The following is a 26270-nucleotide window of genomic DNA, read 5'->3' on the forward strand; positions in this document are numbered from 1 at the left end:
GGCATTTGGTTGTTTTGGAGCTGGGAGTGTATAGGAAGTCCATAGGGATAGGAAGTCCACAGGATTCAACAGACAAGGGTTTCAAACTTTCAGGGCATAACTATTCCTAAAAAGAGCAACTAAATTCTGAAGCGCTCACTAGCTCGTCTAAAAAGGAGACGCTCCTTGCTATTCTATGTGGGTAGTACCTTACGGCCTCTTGCCGTTTTTTGCTGGCATCGGTGACTTTGGCAGGCAGCTGTTCCAGACTGCCTGAGAGGGAGGAGCAGAGGCTAGAGTTGTGTGAACGGATATGCCCAGTTATGCTGATGTAAGGCCAGCGCTTGGCCCGCGGACTCATCTGCTCCTTCTCGATGTCGGCCAGGATGCGTTCGCGGTGCGAGGGGATCTGTGATGTCCGGAGCTGGAACGGCTCGCACGTCGTCAAAGGTTTCACGTCGCGCCGGCTCTCCAGCTGCTTCTTGAACCTCCTGTAGCTGGCGTCGAAGTCGGGCACCTCCGTATTTATCTTAGGCCTGTAAGAGGCACTGTTGTCATCCTCAAATCCAGCGATGTCCCCACTGGCTTCATCCTTGGCCCACTTCCTTTCGCTAAGGTGGCGTGCAAGCATGCTGGGTGGCATGGAGGCGCTGTGGAGCAACTCCTGGGCCCTCATCTGCATCTTGATGGCGCGGTACAGCTGCTCCTCCTTCAGTTGCTCGCCCGACGCCGCCTCATACACTGCCTTGGGCACGGGCTTGGCCCTAAATGGTTGGACTCTCTCCTTGCTGTTTGGCTGGAGGTTGCGGAGCTGCTCCTCTCTCTGCTCCCTCTTGAGACGTTCGCGCTCCAGGAAACTGAAGGGTTGCTGGGTGGAGCACAGACGCTGCTGCTCCCGCTCACGCATGGCCCGCCGTGCCTCGTCGCGTTCTTGGAGCTCCTCATACAGGGGCAGGCGCACGTGGGCGGGTACGGAGCTGGCACGGAACTTGCGCTGGCATTCTGTCAGCTCCTCCAGCTGCTTCCGTAGGGCCGTGTTCTCCAGCTCAATCTCTGACCGTGTCTTGACACCTTTCTGGTGCTTCTGGTTCTCCCGCAGCGTCATGTGGAACGGCTTGGGGACGGTCACTTTGGGTTTCCAAGGCTCGTGTTCGACATCTTTTCGCTCTTGCTTCCGGTCCTTACCCTTGATGCCATTCTTGTTGTCCCCAATGAGGCTCTGGTGGGAGGATGTGGACGGGTGACACTTGCGAGGCGACAGCTTGAAGTCCTGCCACATGTTCTTGATGTGCTCTTTGGGGGAGGACTGCAGACCCTTCTCCACATTGTTGTCGACAGTACCTTCCTCGTCAGATGTGTCCGACAGCCCAGAGCCCCTCCTCAGCTCCAGAGCAGAGTGGGCCTTCCTCAGACGCCTCACAGGCATGGGGCTGATCTTCAAGTACGATCTGGTGAGCAAACAAAGACTTTACACCCTTCTAATATTAATTGACACGTTAGAAATGGTAGACACTCAGTACAGTACACTCCAGGAGCAGAAATAATGTACCCTACCAACTTCAGCTTATCATCTTGATGGTTAATCAAGAAAAACAACTAATTCCAAACAAGAGCCACAACACACCTGTGTGCCTGTGCCCCCTGCACATTTTCTGAGGGTGGTGTGCTTTTGAGCTCCAGCTTCTTGCGGTACATGCCCTCTAGCTCGGCCATGGTGCGAAGGTGGGCCCTCTTCAGCTCCTCCAGTTTACGATAGTACTCCTCGTTGGAGAAGTAGAACTCACGCAAGTCGATGTGATCCCCTGTCACTCGGTAGTCTTTGATAATCAGGGGGCTGCCCTTCCCGGGGGCATCCCCATCACCGTACTCAGACCCCGAGTCGTCATACTGCAGCTGAGAAGTCAAAGAAAGTAATAAGGGAAATGAAGCAAAAAAACATTTACGTTGTACACGGATTGTGGAGCATGTGTCTGGAATCCATTCCATACAAATAATTAAAGTAGCCTACAAAGGACATTATTGGTCAAATGTAAAATCGACTTTGTCTCGGACCTAACACCGGTGCCAATATATCCTCCAAACACCGGCTTCTCTGGCATTATCCCTTAAGTAAGTCATTGGAAGCAACGGGTATCTTGGATAGGATTATGGTTGCATGGAAGAAAGAGCCTTTCACCTGTATTTCAATGACTTTCAGATATTTCTTGAATGGGTGGCCCCATTTGTGTTAATATGCCAAATGTATGGAAGTGTGTCATCATGTAAGAGTAGTACTGATGACTGGACATATTGTGGATGGTTATGAAGTGTGTAGAGTAGAACATAATATGAGATGGCTACTTGAGGCCTAAGCTCATTATCCCCAGCTCTGTGGGTTTGGATGACCTATCCATATGGTCACGCACAGAATGTGGGTGATAATGGAAGGAGTGTGTTCAACTTTCACACTAGCTGCTCGGCCCCCAACCATCTCCATCTTTTTTCTAGGGTTGATGAATGGACGAGATCAAATCATACATTTACAAATATTTCAAAAATATGTCTAAAGCTTGGACAAACAATTCTAACTAGTATCCTACTGGTTAGAGTACAAGCCAGATAAAAATTAATGTACTTTCTAATTTATTTATTTTTTTGAGATGCCCAGATGTAGGGAAGATCATTGTCCAGTGAGGAAAAATAAAATGGGATTTGAAATAATGTTGTCCAAAGGAAATTAAGCATTTAGGATTACTGGCACTATGACGTCAGCGTAAGCTAGTCAACGAGGGGAGCCAAAAATAGGCCAGTCACAAGTTATACAGGTGAAATCCTCTCCCACACAGGCAGGTGGGACCTGAAAACAGTCAAATCTCTGTAGTAACATTTGAGAACAACATGGATTTATGAGTATCCACCGACATAAGTACATGCTTGACCTGAAGTTTCCCAATCTTTAACACGAGTGACATTAAATATATTCATTAATAGATTCTCTACTTAATTTACATCACTATCCAGTATCATAGGATATACATTAGGCCTACTTACATCAACTTATATGCAATGTATGATCAATATGTATTATGACTAAGCCATCTAGCAGATCAATGAGGGAGGACTTATGGAATTTTGACCCCATGAATGAATGTGTGTGTATATATATATATATATATATATATGGTTCCTATGGGCAACTGATTCCATTCCCCTCCAGATCAACATAAAGATTGGAGGTAACTTATAACGTTGATGGATTGGTTAGTCTTGCCAAGTGTTGGATGGTGCTCCAGTCATCTTTCCACCCTTATGCTGCATTTCAACCAATCATTTCAGAATATTTCTTGATTGCTTAGCTCAGCTTTCAAATACCAAACTCATCTGCCGATATCTTACCTCTTTTTCGTAGTCTCGATTGTCAATACGACCAGCTGCTGGCGAACATGGAAGGGCTCGCTGCCTTTCATACAACGCCAACGGAGCCTTGGTATGTGGGTCTACCGGCGTTTTCAAACAGGAGGTAACCAGGACGTTGGCGCGATGGGCATTCGCCATTGTTTCCCCTGTTCTTGCTTTCTTTGTCAAAGTTTAATGTAGTAGAGACGCTACAACTACTTGGCAAACGCTATCAAAAGAACAGCAGGTGCTCTCCAGAGCAACATCGACGCGTCGTGTGGTTGTGAAGGAAATGACTAGCTGTTTCAGGAAGTAAGATCTTTTTTTTTTAAGGTGCACATTTATTAGTATTTAGAGCCTAACAGCTTTCTTGTTGGCAGAGTATTTCATTTTCTTAACATGTAGTTTAATTTATTTTTGCAAGGTATGAAAATGTGGTGTTTTGTTTCTAAAATGACATTTGTGAATATGAAATTTGGCCAAAAGAATAATTAAATGAATTACATAAAATAGTTTAAACTTATTTCTATTGTAGGTAAATAATCCAAGCAGTACATCTCTCCAAAATAGTGTAAAATCTTCATAAATGTCATTTTTAATTATACATCTACTGATGTCTTGGCACAGATTCCTTCTGGGTGGTCATTACAAAAGGTACAATTCGATTTTTTTTTTAACTTCTTCATATAGTGGTTGGCAGGATAATATGTATGAATCATTTTAAAAGAAACTTCCTTAATTTTGTTAATAAGTAGGTATATGTGTGGCAATATCCAAACTTTTCTCTAGCTGTTGAAAAAGTACCAAATTGTCATACTTGAGTAAAAGTAAAGATACCTTAATAGAAAATGTTTCAAGTGAAAGTCACCCAGTAAAATCGTACTGGAGTAAAAGTCTTGAAATATTTGGTTTTAAATATACTCGAGTATCAAAAGTAAATGTAATTGCTCAAATGTACTTAAGTATAAATAATTTCAAATTCCTTATATTAAGCAAACCAGAAGGCACCATTTATTTTTATTTTTTTAAGGATAGCCAGTTGCATGCTCAAACACTCAGATATAATTTACAAACGAAGCATGTGTTTAGTGAGTCTGCCAGATCAGAGGCAGTAGGAGTGACCAGGGATGTTCTCTTGATAAGTGTGTGAATTATACAATTTCCTGTCCTGCTAAGCATTTCAAATGTAACGAGTACTTTTGGGTGTCAGGGAAAATGTATTGAGTAAAAAGTACAGAATTTGATTTAAGAATGTAGTGACGTAAAAGTAGTGAAAAATATAGTAAAGTAAAGTACAGATACGCCAAAGAACTACTTAAGTAGTGATTTAAAGTATGTATACTTAAGTACTTTACACCACTGCTTTTTCCCAACCAATATTATCAAATAAACCATTCCAGTAAGGCATGACATAAGGTACAACATATCCTGTTGATACAAGATTCAACATCCTGTTGAAACAAGGCTCATATAGCTCCATTGGACTAAAAGAAAAACAAATCTTTCCTACTGTTGAGTCAACAAGCTTAATTGTAAGTATGTTCTGAGGGTCAGGTCTTGACACGTTCCTGAATAATAAAGCAACGCCTGAGGGAATGGCATTTTAAACAATTGCAAAATCTTCAGGTGTTACAGGGATTTTGTAAAGTGATAAGAATTCCTTTTAAGTAAAATACTTTGAATTTACAAGTTGGCTCAGGATATTATTTCGGAACCAATATTCTAAAGACAAAGAAGTATTTTTATACAATATGTCCCGATTATTCCATATATAATATCTGTGTGGAGAAAAACTATGCTTATAAATTAAGGACCATGACAAGAAAACCTGCAATGAAAAGCAGAGAGTGTCACTAGAACTTTTAACGACATGAGTATTAAAGTTCCACATAGTGGGTCTTCTTAGGAATTGTTTTATCCAATTGATCTTAAAAGTAGTATTTAAGGTAGTAAAGTCCAGAAAATGTGTAATCATTAGTTTTCCTAATGTAATGGGTACAGTGTCTCCACAGAAAGTTCAAAAGCATCTGGTCTCTCTCTTTGCTTATTTTACCTTCAAGATATAAAGATAGCGTAGCATGTCTAGAGATTCCTAATAACCAAGGCTGAAGGTCTCTTCCTTTTAAAGATAAGATTTCTGATACTTAGTAATGGTTATGCCTAAATATGTAAGTTCTTCTACTGGAATACCATAATATGAGGTTGTCACACAATCTTTGACCACCATGAGTCCACATGTATTAATGTTAAGACATAGACCAGATGCTTTGGAAAAAGATTATCACATGAATCGATATGGGAATCTGACTAGCATCTTTCAGAAAAAGTGTTGTATTGTCAGCCAGCTGGCTTATAATAATTTCTTTATCAGCTATGGAAATACCTTGTACAGGACTATTATTTAAAGTATTTGGGTGATTAATAAAAGCATGCAGTGAGATAGACAACCTTGCCTAATTCCTCTCTTTAACTCAAAATGTAGGTGTGGTGCCACGTTTCAGTTTGACAGAGCTGTTACCATTCGTATATATCAGACCTCAGGATAAGACCCAGATGCAGACAGTTCAAAGTAACAATAGTTTATTACAACAGGGGGCAGGCAAGTGACAGGTCAAGGGCAGGCAGAGGTCAGTAATCCAGAGCAGAGTCCGAAAGGTACAGAACGGCAGGCAGCATCAGGGCAGGCAGAATGGTTCAAACAGGGACTAGAGAAAAAACAGGAGTACGGGCTTGACAAGACGAACTAGCAACAGACAACAGAAAACACAGGTATAAATGCACAGGGGATAATGAGGAAAATGGACGACACCTGGATGGGGATGGAGACAAGCACAAGACAGGTGCAACAGATCAGGGTGTGACAGTACACCCTCTCCAGGGACGTCACCTGGCATCCTACCCGGGCACATACCTGGTTGACCGGGGTGCCGGCGGTGGAATTCAGCGATGAGGGCTGGGTCCAGGATGTTCCTAGCGGGGACCCAGCACCTTTCCTCTGGATCATAACCCTCCCAGTCAACCAGGTACTGGAATCCCCTGCCCCGAGATTGAACACTCAGGAGACGCCCCGCCGTGTAAGCCGGATGGCTATCGATGAGATGGGGGGGGAGACAGAGGTTTAATCCCTGATACATGAAACATGGGATGTATACGGAAGGTGAGGGGCAACAGAAGACAAACAGCAGAGGGGCTAAGGACCTTGGAAATGGGGAAAGGGACAATAAAACGGGGGGAAAGTTTGTGGGACTCTCCCCGGAGGGGCAGATCCCGAGTGGACAGCCATACCCTCTGCCCAAGACGATACCTGGAGGTGGTCTTGAGAAGAGCGGACCGAGCTCTCTTCCAGGTACGCCGACGGCGGACAAACATCTGGGCCGAGGGTATGTTGACCTCTTCCTCGGGAAGAGCAGGGGTTGATAACCCAAGGAGCACTCGAAAGGTGAGAGCCCAGTGGCCAAGCAGGGAAGGGTGTTCCGGATGTACTCCACCCACACAAGTTGCTGGCTCCAGGTGGTGGGGTTGGCCGAGACGAGGCACCGAAGAGTCGTCACTAGGTTCTGATTGGCACGCTCCAAACTGGCTGTTAATTTGGGGAATGAAACCCGGAGGACATGCTGGCCGACGATCCAATGAGTGTGCAGAACACCTTCCAGAACTGGGATGTGAACCACAGTCGAGGGGCCTCCCGGGTGGCGCAGTGGTTAAGGGCGCTGTACTGCAGCGCCAGCTGTGCCACCAGAGACTCTGGGTTCGCGCCCAGGCTCTGTCGTAACCGGCCACGACCGGGAAGGCTGTGGGGCGACGCACAATTGGCCTAGCGTTGTCCGGGTTTGGCCGGTAGGGATATCCTTGTCTCATCACGCACCAGTGACTCCTGTGGCGGGCCGGGCGCAGTGCATGTTAATCAAGGTTGCCAGCTGCACGGTGTTTCCCTCGACACATTGGTGCAGCTGGCTTCCGGGTTGGATGCGCGCGGTGTTTTAAGAAGCAGTGTGGCTTGGTTGGGTTGTATATCGGAGGACGCATGACTTTCAACCTTCCTCTCTCCCGAGCCCGTACGGGAGTTGTAGCGATGAGATAAGATAGTAGCTACTAACAATTGGATACCACGAAATTGGGGAGAAAAAGGGGTAAAATTCAACAACAAAAAACAGCAAATAAAAAAAAAAGAGAACCACGGTCAGAAAGCATGTCCATCGGAAGTCCATGGATCCAGAAGACGTGCTGCACCATGAGCTGGGCCGTCTCCTTGGCAGAAGGTAGCTTGGGGAAGGGAATGAAATGGGCAGCTTTGGAAAACCTGTCCACAACCGTGAGGATAGTTGTGTTTCCATCAGTCGGAGGGAGACCAGTGATGAAGTCCAGGGATATATGTGACCAGGGACGATGAGGGACAGGAAGAGGTTGAAGGAGGCCAGCCGAAGCTTGCCGATGATTCTTGTTCTGAGCACAGACAGTGCAGGTGGTGACGAACGCTGAGACGTCCGGAACCATGGTGGGCCATCAAAAGTGTTGTCGCACAAAGGCCAGGGTCCGACAGGAGCCATGGTGGCAGGCAAGCCTGGAGGAATGAGCCCATTCCAGGGGAGCAGGCAGCATCTGGAACATCCGGTTAGTCGTCTGGGAACCCTGCTCCACAGACATGGTTCTCTATTCCCCTAGATGAGGGTTGCCACCAGGCACGAGGTAGGAAGTATGGTCTCGGGGTTAGAGGGTGTAGAAGCGGGGCAATAGAGGCGTGAAAGCGCATCCGGCTTAACATTCTTAGACCCCGGGCGGTAGGAGATGGTGAAGTTGAACATGGTGAATAACCGGGCCCATCGAGCTTGCCTGGAGTTGAGACCCTTGGAGTTGAGACCCTTGGCGGTGCGGAGATATTCCAGGTTCTTGTGATCCATCAACACTATGAATGTGAAGTTCCACCCACTCTAACCAGTGTCTCCACTCCTCGATTTCCCACATCATAATTCCTCTCCGTGGCGTTAAGGCAATGGAAGAAGGCGACGCAGAGATGCATCTTAAAGTCCAGGGCAGAATGCTGGGACAGGACGACCCCCACTCCGATATCCGAAAAGCCTACCTCCACCACAAACTGACGGGACGGGTCCGGATGGATCAATATGGGAGCTGTGATGAAGCAGTGCTTAAGGTCCAGGAACGCCCGGTCAACAGCTGGGGACCACGTGAATGGGAACTTGGGAGAGGTGAGTGCTGACATGGGGGAAGCCATGGCGGTGCTGTAACTCCAGATAAAACTGTGATAGAAATTGGCAAACCCCCAAAAAACATTGCATCTGCACTCTGGACGTGGGTTGGGACCAATCCACCACAGCTCTCACCTTTCCCGGATGCATCTGCACATTCCAGCAGAGATGTTGTATCTAAGGAAGGAGATGGTGGAGTGATGGAACTCACATTTTTCAGCTTTGGCAAACAGCTGGTTCTCCAGGAGATGCTGGATTATTTGTCAGACATGGAGAACGTGTTCTTGAGCCGAGCGGGAAAAGACGAGGATGTCGTTGCGGTAGATGAACACGAACCGGTTCAACATATCCCAGAGAAGGTCATTAAACAGGGCCTGGAACACAGCAGGAGCATTGGACAAACCGATTGGCGGCGCCAGGTATTCAGAGTGTCCGCTAGCAGTGTTGAAGGCTGTCTTCTACCCGTCACCTTCCCGTATCCGTACCAGGCGGTAGGCATTCCGCAGGTCTAACTTAGAAGAGATAGTGGCCCCCTGGAGCGGCTCGAAAGCAGAGGCAATGAGTGGTAGCGGGTAGAAGTTCTTAACCATGATGTCATTGAGGCCCCGGTAGTCAATGCACAGGCACAGGGTTTTGTCCTTCTCCACAAATAAGAACCCTGCGCTGGCGGGGGAGGCAGAAGGACAGATACCCCCTGCAGCCAGGGAGTCCTCTGTACGTCTCCATAGTCTTGGTCTCCAGACCCGACAGTGAATACAGCCGTCTCCGGGGTGGTGTAGTGCCCAGGAGAAGGTTGATCCCGCAGTCATAGAGTAGATGCAGAGAAAGCGAAGTGGGCCGGGCCTTGCTGAAAACCTTATGGAGATCCTGGTACTCCGCAGGAATGGCGGAGAGGTCCGAGGCTTCTTCCGGGGCAGGCTGCGCCAACTTCAGGCAATGGGCATGGCAGAACAGGTTCCAGCCCACGATAATACCAGCAGTCCAGTTGATAAGGGGATTGTGGCACTGGAGCCAAGAAAACCCCAATACCACAGGAACCTGAGGAGACTTGATGAGCAGAAACTGTATAGAGACTCAGTGTGGTTTCCGGACACACGCAGGTGGATAGGAGGAGTATTATGGGTGACCCTGCCTATAGAACGCCCATCCAGTGCTCTAACGTCCTCGGGACTGGAGAGGGGCTGAGTGGGGATGCCCAGCTCAGACACCAGGGTGTTGTCCATGAAACTCTCATCGGCCCCAGAGTCAATGAGAACCCAAAGAGACTTAGACTGGTCGCCCCACAGCTGGATGGCATGGAGAGGGATGCAAAAAATACAAAAATTCTCCGTAAGGCCTACCAGAGTACTCGTACCTACAGAGGAGGCTGGTCTCTTGAAAGTACAGGTAGACACATAATGACCGGCAGTTCCGCAATACAGACAATTCTGGGTGTTAAATCTGCATAAGCATTTGGCTGGAGGCAGCCTAGCTCTGCCGAGTTGGTGGATCCTTGGGTGAATGATTGGGAACAGAATCAGACCTCCTCTCCCTACGTTCCCGTTGCAACCCATCGATCCGGATGGTCAAGGCGATGAGCGAATCGAGATCCATAGGCACCTTCCGGGCTGCGAGCTCATCCTTAACCTTCTCTGATAATCCATGAAGGAATGTGTCGAACAGGGATTCCGGGTTCCAGGCACTCTCGGCAGCCAACGTGCGTAAGTAAACCGCAGTCTGCCACACTACGAGTCTTGGCAAAGCTGGAGTAACTTCCGAGCAGCATCTCTCCTGGACAATGGAGAATCTAAAACCTTTTTCACCTAAGCCATGAACTCCTCCAGGCTGAAACACACGGCAGATTTTTGTTCCCACACCGCCGTAGCCTAGGCGAGAGCCCCACCCCCTGGACATTAGCATTATGAGATATCTTCGAGCGGTCTGAGGGGAAGGACGAGGGCTGCAGCTCGAAGATGAGGGAACACTGGGAAAGAAACGGCCAACAGGTTCCTCCAGCAAGCGTTCCCGGAGATGGTAAGCGGGGTTCTCGGGAAGCCGGGGTGGCCTGGAGAGACGCACTGCTTATAGCAGTGTTATTGGGGGGCTGGGAGGCTGTAGCTGTGGCCGGTTGCCTCACAGATAATCTGTGTAATTGCTCCAGCCATGTATTCAAGGCACAGTCATGGCGTTCTGCCAAGGTCTGGAATTTGTCCATAAGACCTCAAAGTGACTCCTCGTGTCTTCCAATGGTTGCTCCTTGGTGGTGATGACGTTGCGGAGTTGGTCCGAGTCTGCTGGGTCTGTCATGGCCAGTTCGTACTATCAAACCCAGATGCAGACAGGTCGAAGTAACAAGAGTTTATTACAGCAAGCGACAGGTCAAGGGCAGGCAGAGGTCAGTAATCCAGAGCAGAGTCCGAAAGGTACAGAACAGCAGGTAGGATCAGGGTCAGGGCAGGCAGAATGGTCAAAACCAGGAAAACTAGAAAACAGGGACTATAGAGAAAACAGGAGTATAGGAAAAACGCTGGTAGGCTTGACAAGACTAACTGGCAACAGACAAACAGAAAACACATCAATGGATAATGAGGAAATGGGTGACACCTGGAGGGGGGTGGAGACAAGTACAAGACAGATGAAACAGATCAGGGTGTGACAGTATGGAGAGTCTTAATAGCCTTAGAGAATAAATCCACAAAGCCAAATTTCCCAAGGGAGTGGAAGAAGAACTGATGCTCCACTGTGTCAAATACTTTGTAAAAATCTAAAAAATAATATAAGGCTATCCACGGTTATTAGGTCTGAGTAGTCAAGTATGTCTAATACTAGTCTGATATTGTTAGAAATATATCTGTTCCTAATAAAGCCAGACTGTTTCATCAATGATTGCATCTAGGACTTATTTAATTATATTAGGAGTAAGGCTAATATGTTATAGTCATTATTAAGAAGACAAATTGGACGCCAGTTATCGATGTGCAGCACTTCTTTTTTATGCTGTGTTATTAACCCCTGACTCATTGTAGGAGGGAGAACATTGTTTTTAATACTCTCTAAAAAAACTTGAGGTAGGAAGGGAAATACTTGTTCAGAAAATAACTTGTACAATTCTGCTGTAATTCCATCAATACCTCGGGATATATTGATCTTTAGAGGTTTGATAGACTCAATAACTATGATGAGCTCATCACACTGTTTAGAATCTGTATCACTGATAGTGAACATTATTCAGTGAGTCAAAAAACATATCTGTGGACTCCTGGGAGAGCTATACAATTTCCTGTAAAAAATTGCTACAGTATTTAGTGATTCATTTTCACTAATCTGTAATAACACAATGTTTAAATTATGGAGTGTTATTTGTAGAGTGACATTTCTCAAGTCTAAAGAAATAGGATGAATTCTGTTCTCCCTCCTCAAGCCATTTTTCCTAGATCTAATAAAAGCTCCTTCTGCTTTTAATCTATGTACTGTATATTATCCAGTTTATTTAATCTATGTACGGTATATTATCCAGTTTATTTAATCTACGTACGGTATATTATCCAGTTTATTTAATCCATATACTGTATATTATCCAGTTTATTTAATCCATGTACTGTATATTATCCAGTTTATTTAATCTACGTACTGTATATTATCCAGTTTATTTAATCCATGTACTGTATATTATCCAGTTCATTTAATCCATGTACTGTATATTATCCAGTTTATTTAATCTACGTACTGTATATTATCCAGTTTATTTAATCCATGTACTGTATATTATCCAGTTCATTTAATCCATGTACTGTATATTATCCAGTTTATTTAATCTATGTACTGTATATTATCCAGTTTATTTAATCCATGTACTGTATATTATCCAGTTTATTTAATCCATGTACTGTATATTATCCAGTTTATTTAATCTATGTACAGTATATTATCCAGTTTATTTAATCTATGTATGGTATATTATCCAGTTTATTTTGTAACTCAATCAGTTCCATCTCTCCTCGCCTGAGAGGCTGGCTGGGGACCTCTGAGAAAGGAAGTAATCTTAATGATCACCTTTTCCTCCTCAGCTCTTCTGGTTTTAGCAAATATTTTCTAAGGTATTTGGCCACAAATTTAAAGAGCTCCCAGTTCTTGCAATAAGATTTTTCTAAACAAGCTCTTTCTCAAAAATGAGAGCAGATCTTTTTACCTCAAACTCAGCTATAATGAGGAGCTAATTTAGCTTCCAGTAGGATGCTCTACCATGGTTAGTATCAGGGGTAAATATTTTGATATCAATGTAAATAGCCCTATGGTCTGTGAGCGGAGTAGTAAAAATATTTGTAGTAACACTCACGATCAATACCTTTTTAATAAGCCAAAAATCTATTCTGAACTATCTGGAACCTGTATTATTACTCCAAGTGAATGATTTGTTGGAAACCTCTCTCCCCATATATCTGTGAGATGAAACATTTTCCATAAAAAGTTTAAACCAAAATTCTGATTGGTTGGCCGACCTGGTGGCCATCTATCTGTTAAATGATCTATAGTGGATATTAAAGTCCCCTCCTATCAATAATAACGAATCGGGAAATTTGGATAACCAATGAAGTACTGTATATGTTTCTCTACAGATTCAAGCAACTCATCATCCTCAAAAAATCAAACACAAAATATCATTGCCCCGTTGTGACTTCCAAAAGTTGGCATCAGCAGAAATTTAGTGCGACTCCTGAAAAAAACAAATCTGATCAAAGTTGTTTAGCAAATAAAAATGAGGCCTTGCACTTCACATCAGAAAAACAATTGGAGACCTCCACAAGTCTGGTTCATCCAGCACAACAGTTTTCAGCTGCGCTAACATGATTGCAAAAGCGTTTTCTAATGATCAATTAGCCTTTTAAAATGATAAACTTGGATTAGCTAACACAACGTGCCATTGGAAGAAAGGTGTGATGGTTGCTGATAATGGGCCTCTGTACACCTATGTAGATATTCAATATTTGTTTAAAAAAAAAAGCTGTTTCCAGTTACAAGTCATTAACAATGTGGTGGCAGGGTAGCCTAGTGGTTAGAGCATTGGATTAGTAACCGAAAGGTTGCAAGTTCAAACCCCCAAGCTGACAAGGTACAAATCTGTCGTTCTGCCCTGAACAGGCAGTTAACCCACTGTTCCTAGGCAGTCATTGAAAATAAGAATTTGTTCTTAACTGATTTGCTAGTTAAGTAAAGGTAAAATAAATAAAAATGACTACACTATTTCTGATCAATTTTGTGTTATTTTAAAATTGACCATTTTTGCTTTTCTTTCAATGTCATTTCTAAGTGACCCCAAACTTTGGAACAGTAGTGTATATGGGGAAAGTTGCCATTAACACCATTCCATTGGTGTCATGACACAAGCCTGAGATTTAAAGATGAACTGCTGGTCAGTGGGGTCGGTCACTGAGGGAGACCAAGGAGGAAATACACAACAAAAACATGGAGTGTCAAAAAACAACTGTTTTATTAAATTACAGACTGCATCAACTACAGAGGACTTCTGGACATACGGGTCTTAGCAAGCTGCCGGTCCTATGACTCCTTGTGGCACAAGCACGTGCAGTAACACAGGCTGGGTTCTTGCTACATCGACAAATCTCCTCGTAACTCCTTATCGGGTGTTCACCTGCAAGAAAGGGGAAAATCTTATTACCTTATAAGGACACAGTTTAAGTGAAAGGAGGGGGTCTTTCAATTATTAGAGCAATTTATATAGTGTTGTGTGTTTTTTTTCTGGTGCTGTGTTCCATACTAAAATGGGCATACAAGATGTAATGCAGGTTGAATGAGAGGGCAGATCTCCACTAGTGACACCAGAGGGTTGTCTGGTCTCTTACCACGTCGTCAATCTTGAGGATGCTGCGGACCGTCTCGGTGGCGAGGGTCAGAGCGCTGACAGACACCAGCAGAGGCTGCACCACCAGCTCCTCTAGAATGTTGGAGATACCGCCCTGAGAGAGGGAGAGGAATGGGGAGACGAGTCAATTCCCTATTCTACATGATAGACAATCGCGTATCTGGTATGCAACTGCATTAATGTAAATCTTCATGACAAACTGTCAAAATTGAGGTTCTGTATCGAGCTGGTGAATGGCTGGGACACAAGAGACTACAGTCGATGAGTAGGCAAATAAGTTTACTGCGAGCACACCAGGACAATGAGGTGTTGTCACGGCGTGACTCTAGCCAAGACAAACACATTTGTTCTAAATCTGAATGTTCAACATTGTTTCCTGAGAACAAACTATGGCAGGGTGAAAATAGGCATAAAACAAAACAGAATCCAGGAGAGTGTGGCAGGGCCGTACCTTGCGGACATTGATCCCGGCAGTCTTCTCGCCTTGGGCGTGCCTATTTCGGAGCTCTGTGACAGTGGAGATGGGGTTGAGGCCGGCGTTCTCGGCCAGTGTGGACGGCACCACCTCCAGGGCGTCTGCGTAGGCCCTCACGCAGTATGCCTCCATGCCTGGCAGCGTGCGGGAGTACTCAGCCAGGCGCAGGGCCAGCTCAATCTCAGGAGCGCCGCCACCGGCGATCAGAGCCCTGGGAGGGAGAGAAAAGGCATCAGTCAAGGGAAAGAGAAAACAAAATGACTTTTGCTCCATTCTGATGTTAAACTAGTGACAGCAAATATCAATTAGGCTGTAGTCGAGCTGGGTGATATGGACAAAAATCTATATTGCAATAAATTGACTATTAATATTCTAATGATAAATGTACAACATTATGTGAACCGCAGTCTGTATAACCACTATAAAACTAATAGTTTAAACGTTGTAGCATTTTTGGTTTATCATCCCAGCTCTAAGCTATAATGCTAACATATCCTACATTTTCAGATAGGTGCAGATTGAGTGAAGGATACAGGGATCGAGATGCACCCCACTGATATATAGAACCATTCAGAAGTTGACACACCTATTCATTCAAGAGTAAAAAAAAAAAAGTAAACTATTTTCTACATTGTAGAATACTGAAGACATCAAAACTATGAAATAACACATATGGAATCATGTAGTAACCAAAATAGTGAATCAAATGGAAGCGTGTTGGGTCATTGTCCCGTTGAAAAACAAATGATCGTCCCACTAGGCCCAAACCAGATGGGATGGCGTAATGCTGCAGAATGCTGTGGTAGCCATGCTGGTGAAGTCTTCTAAATAAATAAATAAATAAAAATCACTGAGTGTCACCAGCAAAGCACCACCACACCACCTCCATGCTTCAGTGGGAACCACACATGCAGAGATCATCCGTTCACCTACTCTGCGTCTAACAAAGGCACGGCGGTTAGAACCAAAAACCTCAAATTTGGACTCAGACCAAAGGACAGATTTCCACCGGTCTAATGTCCATTGCTTGTGTTTCTTGGCCCAAGCAAGTCTTCTTATTGGTGTCCTTTAGTAGTGGTTTTAATTTGACCTGATTCACATAGTATCCTCTGAACAGTTGATGTTGAGATGAGTCTGTTACTTGAACTCTGTGAAGCATTTATTTGGGCTGCAATCTGAGGTGCATTTAATTGCCGATTTCTGAGGCTGGTAACTCTAATGAACTTATCCTCTGCAGCAGAGGTAACTCAGGGTCTTCCTTTCCTGTGGCAGTACTCATAAGAGCCAGCTTCATCATAGCGCTTGATGGTTTTTGCAACTGAACTTGAAGAAACATTCAAAGTTCTTGAATTCTTTTGCATTGACTGACCTTCATGTCTTAAAGTAATGGTGGACTGTCGTTTCTCTTTGCTTATTTGAGCTGTTCTTGCCATAATATGGACTTGGTCTTTTTTCTTCTTTATACCACCCCTACCTTGTCACAACACAACTGATTGGCTCAAACACATTAAGGAAGGAAATTCCACAAATGAACAAGGCACACCTGTTAATTGAAATGCATTCCAGGTGACTACCTCATGAAGCTGGTTGAGAGAATCCCAAGAGTGCGCAAAGCTGTCAAGGCAAAGGGTGGCTACTTTGTTAAACAAAATTATTCAGAGATTCCCTTTCTTGGTTACTAGATGATTCCATATGTGTTATTTCATAGTTGATGTCTTCACTATTATTCTACTATGTAAAAAATTGTAAAAATAAAGAACCCTTGAATGAGTCCAAACTTCTGAATGGTACTGTACGTAAGTTACCCAAACAAGGAATTTAATGACTGCATAGAAAATAGTTTATTGCAAATGACTGGTAAGCTGGATACTGGTGTGGCCCCCCTTCTTCTGTTATAAAAGAGGGCATTTTAGATCTGACAAAAATGGTTGATATCAAAACAGAAATATCAATGTTTGGTTTCAAGATCTATTGGGATCACAAGGTCTGCTAAGCTCTTTAAAAAGGACAAAGTGCACATCCTTCACAGTCATTTTAGGTGTAGTTGCAGTCCTTCAGAGTATTATGTTCCTCTCAACAGGTCCAGAGCCAGAGGTGAAGCCCCTGACCCAGGTTGAAGAGAGGGTTGCTCTGTCCCCCGCAGTCCTTCAGAGTATTATGTTCCTCTCAACAGGTCCAGAGCCAGAGGTGAAGCCCCTGACCCAGGTTGAAGAGAGGGTTGCTCTGTCCCCCGCAGTCCTTCAGAGTATTATGTTCCTCTCAACAGGTCCAGAGCCAGAGGTGAAGCCCCTGACCCAGGTTGAAGAGAGGGTTGCTCTGTCCCCCGGAAATGGCCACTTGTGACATGGACAGCCACGAGTGGGCAAAGCTTAGAGGGACTTGTGCTTACTTATCTATGTAATTATTCCACATTATCACAGCATGCATCTACAGAGGCTATTGTTGCTCAGACAGCTGACCAGAGTGGCTGCAGCACCATACCTCTTCTTCACCAGACAGCGGATGACACACAGAGCGTCGTGGATGGAGCGCTCCGCCTCCTCAATCACCAGCTTGTTGGATCCGCGCACCACGATGCTCACCGTCTTACCAGGGCTGGTGCAGCCTGTGATCTATGGAGACGAACAGGCCAGGGAGAGAAACAGCATTAATTGACTTTCAATGGGAAACAGCAATCAGACACATGCCAAAGTCATCTTAGAATATGCTTTTCTAAAACCTTAAAAACAAAATTACAATGAAAATGTTTTCATTCATGGAGGTTGGAATACACATAGGCTACATGCAATGCCTAAAATCATCACTGTTTTCAATGACCACTTAACACATTCCAAGGGTATTAGCATTAGAATAAGAGTCTTTTCTCACATAGTTGTGATGGCAGCAAGAAAGCAGTCTCGTATCCAAGCCTGGGAGAGATTGAGATTAGTTTAAGTGAATTAGCGTACCTTGACCAGCTTGCCAGAGCCATCCAGGCTGACCTCCTCTGCCAGCTCGGCGGTGCCCATCATCTCGGGAAGGAACTGATCAATGTGGGCGATGGGCTTGGTGCCAATGGTCTGTAGGGGTGAAAAGTAAATTCAGATTCAACAGTCAGCCTTTGGCTATAACAGAATATCATAAACTACAAAACAACAAAGTAAAGACCAATAGTGTTTAAAAAAAAAAAAAAATTATACCTTGCAGATGAATTCAATATCCTCCCTCTCGATCTCCTTGACCACCATGATCTTCATCTTGTTCAGGAAGTGGAGGGCCAAATCGCTCAGAGCATCTCTGAAAGAAGTACGGAACTATTTTTTTAACCATGTCATCCAGTGATCAAGATAGCATGCAGACAGGAGGTCCACCTATGGGAAGAGTATAATATACAGAGGAACCCATGGTAACTGTGCTAATACCTGCCTTTCTGATTACACTCAAATACATTTCTCGACATTGTGAGAGCAATTGGACAAAGTGAATCGATGACATGACGGTGATGATGTAACGCAATGCCATGACGGTGATAATGCGTCGGGTGTTACCTGAGGATGGACTTCTGGATGAGAAGGACGTTGCAGCCCGCCTTCTTGATCTGTTTGACTAGGTTTAGGATGTAGGCGCGCTCCTCGCGCAGCACACGGTCCATCTGGGCATAGTCTGACACTACTATCTGGTTGTCCATCTGGATTATGACATGAGGGACATAAAAATAAAAGAAGAATAATACGGAGAAAGAATAACAAAACAATTGTAAGAAAATGTGAAGATTGAGGGGTAAGAAAGCGAACAGATAAAAAACGAATCGTCCACCATAACGTCAGGGACATTGACAAACATGGAAGCCAATTTCACGGAGACAAACAGTCAGTTTGTGATGTGATGGACTTACGTCAGTTTTCGGCGGGGACAAGCAGAACTGGATGAGGGCGATCTTGGCCTTCTCCACACGGGACACGCTGGAGTTGACCACCTTCTGGGTCAGCACCAGGCCATCCACCAGCTCACAGTCATCAATGGTCCCACTGCAGAGAAACATACATTAGGTCATTATGGGTAGAACATCTGTCTAAGGGCAGCAGTTTCTACCTGGCTGATTCCAAACAAAAGGTTCTTGACCATAAGGCAAAATAATTAATGAAATGTTCTTTAAAACGCAATCATTTGCGTTGTCGATTAAGATGAGATAAATGTGTGTCCGTCCATGCACAAGGAAAAACACTCAAGTAGGACATCAGTATGGTTTTGTTGCTGATTACTCAATGATATTTTTTTTTTGCTATAGCTTGTCAGAAGGTGACAGGCAGGGAAAGCAAAGTGGAGCCATTCTGCTAATTGACCGCCTGAGATTGAGCTGGCACATCAGACATGTCCACATCCCCACAGAGAGAGAACTGGGGAGTGAAAATGTGCCTATCCAAACTGACTTTCAACTGTATGAAGCTGTCAAAAGCTTTAGAAAAGGTATGGTATTAGTACAACACTGATCCTACATTAGTAGCCTAGGGTCTACTGCTGGATCATGTTCATTACACACCTAATGGCAGAAAAGGAACTGCGAAAGGAGGGACTATCTGGACTTTTCTAATAAGAAAAGCAAATTTTCCATTGCAAAATGTTTCAACATTTCCTGTTGCGTGCCCTAATAAACATGACCCAGAAGTCAAAATAGAAAACAACCCTGTTTGTAATCCTAACATTTAAGTCCTTTTGCAGACGTTCTTATCCAGAACAATTTACAGTAGTGAGCACATAATCTGGACCCACCAGCCTTCCCCTCCCTCCTCACCCCAGCTTCTTGACAATGTGGATATCGTGCAGGTCCACGCCAGTGGCGGTGGCCGGGTCGATGACGCGCATCACGGCGTCCACGCTCATGGGCGCTAGCAGGCTGGAGTACTGCGACACCACCTTGGAGCACAGAGAGGTGGTGGCACTGTTCAGCAGTGTCTCGCGGTCGCTCAGGAGTACCGGCTGGCTCATGCCCGTCAGCACCTCGACGCCCTTGTCCACCGCCTTCTGGAACGACTCAGAGATAGTGGTGGGGTGGATACCTGGGGGATAAGTAGAGAGCAGGCAGTTAGTATTAAAGCTTTAGGAAGGAGGGACTCAGAACAGATTCTGGCCTAGGAGTTTATTGTGTAATCCAGGAGTCGGCAAGCCTGGTCCTGGAGATCGCCAACGATGCCATTGGTTCCACGTCACTTACCCTTCTGAAGCAACTTGCCGCATGCGTCAAGCAGGGCACCAGCAATCACCACCACTGAGGTAGTGCCGTCACCAGCCTCAATATCCTGTGCTTTGGACAGCTCCACCATCTGAAAGACAAACAGGCAAAACACAGCGTCAAACTCCTGATATTGGTGATCTCTTAAAAGGGACAGAAGCTAGAAAGGAAAGTCAACAAAGATGCCTTTCAGAAATAACCTTTAAGAAATGTTGAATTTTAGCTCAAATGACAGTCCCTTGCCGGATGTTCAAATAAAATGTTATTGGTCACATACTTAGATGTCATTGCTGATGTAGCGAAACGCTTGTGTTCCTAGCGCCAACAGTGCAGTAGTATCTAACAATTCACACAATTCTAAAAGTAAAAGAATGGAATTACTATATATAAATATTAGGACGAGCAATGTCGGAGTGGCATTGACTAAAACACAGTAGAATATAATGCATACGAAATCAGTAAAGCAGTATGTAAACGTGAGTGACCAGCGCGCTACAGTATTTTCTCTCCTGTGTGTTATTTCACAAACACATCTGTATGTGACCAAAACAAATTTGATTATTAAAGTGGCTAGTGATTTTATGTCTACAGTGCATTTGAGAAGTATTCAGAATACTTATGCACCGACACACATTTAGCCCCTAATTTATAATACTGTTCTTATTTGATTAATGGTTGTCGGGCCCATCTATGTGAAGCTAGCCACAATAAGGATTAGCAACAAGTGGACTTTGTGGTTAGCCTTCAAAATAAAAGTATGGCATAATTCTATTTGCATCACTGTCCAATCCAAGATGGTTGCCAATCAGTCTGTCCGTTTGTATGTCTGATCCTTGAGAGGAGTTAAGAGTTGTTTTAATGACCCTGATCCTGTTTACAAAAGCAAATAATTTATGTGAAGGTGGATGCTGTAAATAACTATTACTTTTTTAGATCAGCATTTTACGAAATTTACTTGTACAAAGATTTCGGATTGAGAAGGCCTTAATTTTTTCCCTACACGTTTCTGGAGTTGGAGCTCGCCGAGTCAGGAGCGTCTGTCTGCACGCCGGGCCTGCTACGCGAGCACAGGTGCACACTGAAGGCTAGGAGCGGAGAAGCGGCTATTGGATTGGAAAACCTAATGCACCGCGGGAAACTCTACGTTGTTCTACGGGTCGTTGCACACCTGTGCTGAAATACCGCTCAAACCGGCATTGTATCGGTTACTGTGCCTGCTCTTTACTCAATGCCATCCTGGATTAAATAGGCTGAATTAATTAACGTCGCCTTATGCCCTACAATTTGCAAACACTCAGAGACCATCATGTCAATACCACCAGGAACTCGGTCTCTCTGCAATTACATTTGTGCCCCTCTCAAACGCAACTGGACCTACACTTTATGGCATACTTCCAAAATCTCAAACTGTTGAATGACTGTGTCAAAAGACTTAGTTTTATTGACTGACAATGGTGCTAGCTCCACCAAGTCCTCACACATTGGGCAACAGATACATTATGTTTTTACTGTTGAGCTCTGGTAATGTGCGACTAAACCCTGGGCCGATAAGATACCATGCAATTTCTACCTATTCATGATTTGAAAAACAGAGCAGGTTTTGGCCTCTTGCATGTCAGAAATCCAAAAATAGACATGATTAGAATATGGGCCAAAATAACAAATGCAGACATAATGGTTTATTCAGAAACTTGGCTAAAGAAAACTGTGTCAAATAACTTGATTTCTATTGATGGGTACAGGGTTTTTAGAACGATCGGATGAGTAAAGGAGGGGTTGCCATTTATGTGATATCCGAGTTGAACACCTCGGAAATTACCCTCGATTACCAAAGCCAAACATTTTGAATTGCTTGCGGTTAAAGTGACCTTATATAAGGACTCCCACATCACTGTAGTTGGCTGTGACAGACCGCCCGCGGCGTCGAGGGACGCACTTAACTCTTGATGTCCTGCATAAGCAAAATGACTCTGAAATGCAATCTTTCAGGAGATTTGAACTGGGACATGCTTACATCTGTACCAGACTCTTAAAAGAACCTTGTGACTCAATCTCGCTCAATTAATTAATGCGCCTACAAGACCGAATCCCAGAGCACCTAACAAATCAACGCTATTGGACATTCTTCTAACGAATACCCCTCACAAATACACATGGACTGGGATATTCTGTAATGTAAGTGATCACTGTGCAATTGCTTGTGTTAGAAATACAAAAAAAATATGACCAAAGCCAAACACATATTAATTTATTTTTTAAACAAAAAAAACCCCCACATTTTAGACAGTTTGATGAGCAAGCGTTTTTACATGATCTGTATCATACTGTCAATATTAAGTCTGATTCCCGACTGACACTGCCTGGAACTATTTTTATATGAAATTTGTGTCGATTTGTGATAAGCATGCCCCTGTGAAGACATTAAGAATCAGTGGAAGGGACAATCCCTGGTGTTCAGAGAACTTGGCAGAATTAATTAGAAAGAGAAATCTCTTGGGCTCAAGCTAGACCTACAAATGCAAGCACTTAATATCCGCTGGTTCAGTTTGATAATGGTGTGGCCCAGGCCTCAATTGTAAGCTCTGTTACAGTCCACTATGATATAGGCCCCCATGAACCATTTTAACTTTGAACCTGTTCCTTATACAGGAGGTCTATAAAGCACTAAAAAAGGTTAGACACAAAAGTCTGCAGGTCCAGACAACCTGGACCCCTACCTCTTAAAGATAACAGCTGGTATTATTTCCTAAACTGTGGCTCACATTTTCAACTTGTCTCTTGACCAATTCCATACCCAGCATTTGGAAATCAGCTTATGCCCTCCCACTGCTAAAGGGTGGAGATCCCTCAGATGCTAATAACTATCATCCTCTCTCTAAACTACCTACCCTGGCCAAAGTCTATGAATCCCTAGTGAACCCAGTTAAACTTCTAAATTGAAAAGAACATACTGAGTGGGGTTCAGTCAGGCTTTAGGTTGGGGCACAGCACTATGGCAGCTATGGCAGTGGCAAATGACATCATTAATGCACTTGATGAAAAGCAACATCGCGCTGCTCTGTTTGATAATAATCCCAAAGGCCTTTGATTCAGTTGACCATGAATTGTTGCTAGCTTAGACTCAAACGTCGGTCTCAGTGAAGGGGCAGTAAATTGGTTTAGGAACTATCTTTCTGACAGAACACAATGGATATATACTGACAATCACAAGTCTAGCTTTCTGGAGATTAATAGAAGTGTGCCCCAGGGTTCCATTTTAGCGCCTGTGTTCTTAATTTTTATTAATGATTTGGGAAATGGGATGCAACCAGCAAAGTTCTATCTATATGCAGATGATAGGCATATACTACTGTTCAAACGTTTGGGGTCACTTAGAAATGTCCTTGTTTTTGAGAGGGGTGCAATTTTTTGTCCATTAAAATAACATCAAATTGATCAGAAATAGTGTAGACATAGTTAATGTTGTAAATGACCATTGTAGCCTTAAACGGCAGATTTTTTTATGGAATATCTACATAGGCGAACAGAGGCCCATTATCAGCAACCATCACTCCTGTGTTCCAATGGCAAAACGCAAATTCCACTATTGTGCCTAATCCTTGTGGCTAGCTTCACAACACATAACCCGGTCTGGTCGAGCCTCACTAGCCAGATGAAGCTAGCTGGCTGCTTATAACGTTAGCTTTGGGCAACAGTGTTAAGTAGCTGGCTAGCTATTTATTTTCAATGAATTGAAGTTCAATTTCAATAGGTGAACAACAAGTGGCAACCTAGCTAATACTTACAAGGATTTCTAAATCATTGCTAAGAATAAATGAAAATTACTGCAGTTCCTACTGGTCATTGTTTTCAGGCTGGTTGTATGGGTGCTAGCTAGGTACCAAGCTAAAGCTAGCTACCCCAGAAGTTGCGGTCGAACAAATTATGCTTTATTAACAACATGGTATTGTAAACATTGTTTGTGGCCGGTGTTTGCAGACCTTTTTGTACAGCTTAGACAGTGTTACTGTATATTTTGTGACACGCAAAAGACCCAAATGGCGTTCCATGGTATGCATGTCGTGAAGCTATTACTGTGTAACTCCGGTTGGGCAACATCTGAAAAACAGCGCACTTAGTGTGTACGGGTGCTTGACCAGTCGGCGAAAGCCAACTTCACCCACGACAAAACAGTTGATTGTCAACGACAATGAATTCCACTATCTAGGCTTTAAGAGATTTCGCCTTTGAGTCGTTTCGCTGAAATGTTCTTAATCTTTCAAATGACTGCGCAACTTGTTGACTGCTCGATCCACACAGCAGACATTGTGTGCTAGTTTAGGAATGCTGTGTTGTATGTATAGTGCAACATTTTACTTGCCGTTATTACATCATATAGATATGCACGACAGCTTTGACATCGGTTTTGCACATCAGCGTTAAACTAGATATCGGCCGATACCAATGTTGGCATTTAACTAATATCTCCCAAACTTCTTCCATTTAAGAATGATGAAGGCCACTGTGTTCTTGGGAACCTTCAATGCAGCAGAATTTTTGTTGATACCTTTCCCCATATCTGTGCCTCGACACAATCCTGTCTCAGAGTTCCAATGACAATTCCTTCGAACCTCATGGCTTGGTTTTTGCTTGGACATGCACTGTCAACTGTGAGACCTTATATAGACAGGTATATGCTTTTCCAAATCATGTCCAATGAATTTAATTTACAACAGGTGGACTCCAAGTTGTATTAACATCTCATGGATGATCAATGGAAACAGTGTGCACATGAAATGAATTGTGAGCATCATAGAAAAGGGTCTGTAGACCTGTTTTCGCTTTGTCATTATGGGGTAGTGTGTGTAGACTGCTGAAAACAAATATATTTAATCCATTTTAGAATAAGGCTGTAACATAACAAAATGTGGAAAAAGTCAAGGGGTCTGAATACTTTCTGAAGGGCAGCAGTATATAGGGCAGCAGCCTCTAAGGTGCAGGGTTAAGTAACCGGCTGGTAGCCGGCTAGTGATGGCTAGAGCAGTATTTGGCAAGAGCAACAATTGTAGAGGACAGCACAGAAACATATCCCCAGCTCCTTTCTCTCAAACCTTACCATCTTGGCTGCAGGGTGCAGCACCTGCATCTGTTTCAGGATGGTGGCCCCGTCATTGGTGATGGTCACGTCACCCTTCCCATCCTGAATCTGTAAGAATCAATTCCTCTTTTAGTTACAGACAAAATGACCAAACCTTGAGAGATGGTGATGAGAAGTTGATGGAAATGGTTACATTTAATTACCATTTTGTCCATGCCCTTGGGGCCAAGGCTGGTTCTGATGCATTCAGCGACAGCTGTCAACCCAAAAAGAGGTGTTACGTTCACAAAGAATACCTACCCATCTAACAGTAGGATACCTTCTATAGAAAATGTTTACTGCTTGACTACTGAGGCAGACAAGAGGACCCCAAACGACTATTGGTTAAAGAGCACATACATACATGGATGTTCATGACAGTTCATTTGGTCAATTCTTGATCCCAACAAATCTAGGCAACTGATGGCTAGTTTAGCTAGTGCACTAATGTCAATCACAATAGTGTTTGGTGCTGCATGAAGGGTGTAAAGAATAATGATTTGCTCTGTAACAGATTCTTGTGGAGTCATGCTAGCTAACTGGGTACCAACTTGTGGCTAACGGTTACACTGCCCATACTGAGCCAGCAGTAGCATCCATTCATTAGCAAAGGGAGTGTCGCAGCAGCTGATGCTATGGCAACTCACTGTGGCAAAGAACCGCCAGGGTCAGTTATTCGTCCAACAACGCAATACGAATGCTGTATTTGTAGTTTACCTTTTCCTGCGGAGATGTTACTGAACCGAATCTGTGCTGGCTTGTCACGGTCTACATATGCCCCTCGTCCTTTGTTTTTCATCCCACCACTTGGCATCTTTGGTGCAGCCATTGCTTATTTTCGTCGGAATATTTGACTAAAATACTTATGATTGGGACAGCTGTACCCCAAAACACAGAATCGGCTGCTCGACTTCAGATGGGTTGAGATTCAGATTTATCTCCCGCTCTGACTAGAACCTTCTAGAGCCACCGGTTTCGACTCTTGTAGAAAAAGGACCCTCCTGTCAACTTCGAAGGCGCCTTGATATGACGTTTTAGATGTCCAACAATTT

General features: G+C 44.0%; 2 protein-coding genes across 2 annotated transcripts in view; both read right to left on the reverse strand.

Annotated features, from left to right (window-relative positions):
* The window catches only part of fam161a (FAM161 centrosomal protein A), a 6628-nt gene extending 2969 nt beyond the window's left edge, over nucleotides 1–3659 (reverse strand). Inside the window, exons 1-3 of the mRNA XM_024396621.2 lie at nucleotides 3355–3659; nucleotides 1604–1872; nucleotides 189–1427 (exon numbers count right to left, since the gene is read on the reverse strand). Of these exons, the coding sequence (XP_024252389.1) occupies nucleotides 189–1427; nucleotides 1604–1872; nucleotides 3355–3513 (1667 nt within the window). The 5' untranslated portion in view covers nucleotides 3514–3659. The remainder of the gene's footprint in view (nucleotides 1–188; nucleotides 1428–1603; nucleotides 1873–3354) is intronic.
* Nucleotides 3660–14001: 10342 nt separating this feature from the next.
* Nucleotides 14002–26232, reverse strand: LOC112230361 (T-complex protein 1 subunit delta). Its single transcript, XM_024396617.2, has 13 exons — nucleotides 25936–26232; nucleotides 25383–25435; nucleotides 25198–25287; nucleotides 20085–20193; nucleotides 19665–19929; nucleotides 18768–18900; nucleotides 18421–18560; nucleotides 18073–18169; nucleotides 17842–17952; nucleotides 17375–17505; nucleotides 14870–15104; nucleotides 14399–14512; nucleotides 14002–14187 (listed from the first exon to the last, which is right to left on the reverse strand). Exons 1-13 carry the CDS (start codon nucleotides 26045–26047, stop codon nucleotides 14173–14175), a joined length of 1605 nt encoding a protein of 534 aa, XP_024252385.1. The 5' UTR covers nucleotides 26048–26232; the 3' UTR covers nucleotides 14002–14172.
* Between the last annotated feature and the right edge of the window lie 38 nt (nucleotides 26233–26270).

Source organism: Oncorhynchus tshawytscha, linkage group LG32 (assembly GCF_018296145.1).
Source record: "Oncorhynchus tshawytscha isolate Ot180627B linkage group LG32, Otsh_v2.0, whole genome shotgun sequence".
Taxonomy (NCBI): Eukaryota; Metazoa; Chordata; class Actinopteri; order Salmoniformes; family Salmonidae; genus Oncorhynchus; species Oncorhynchus tshawytscha.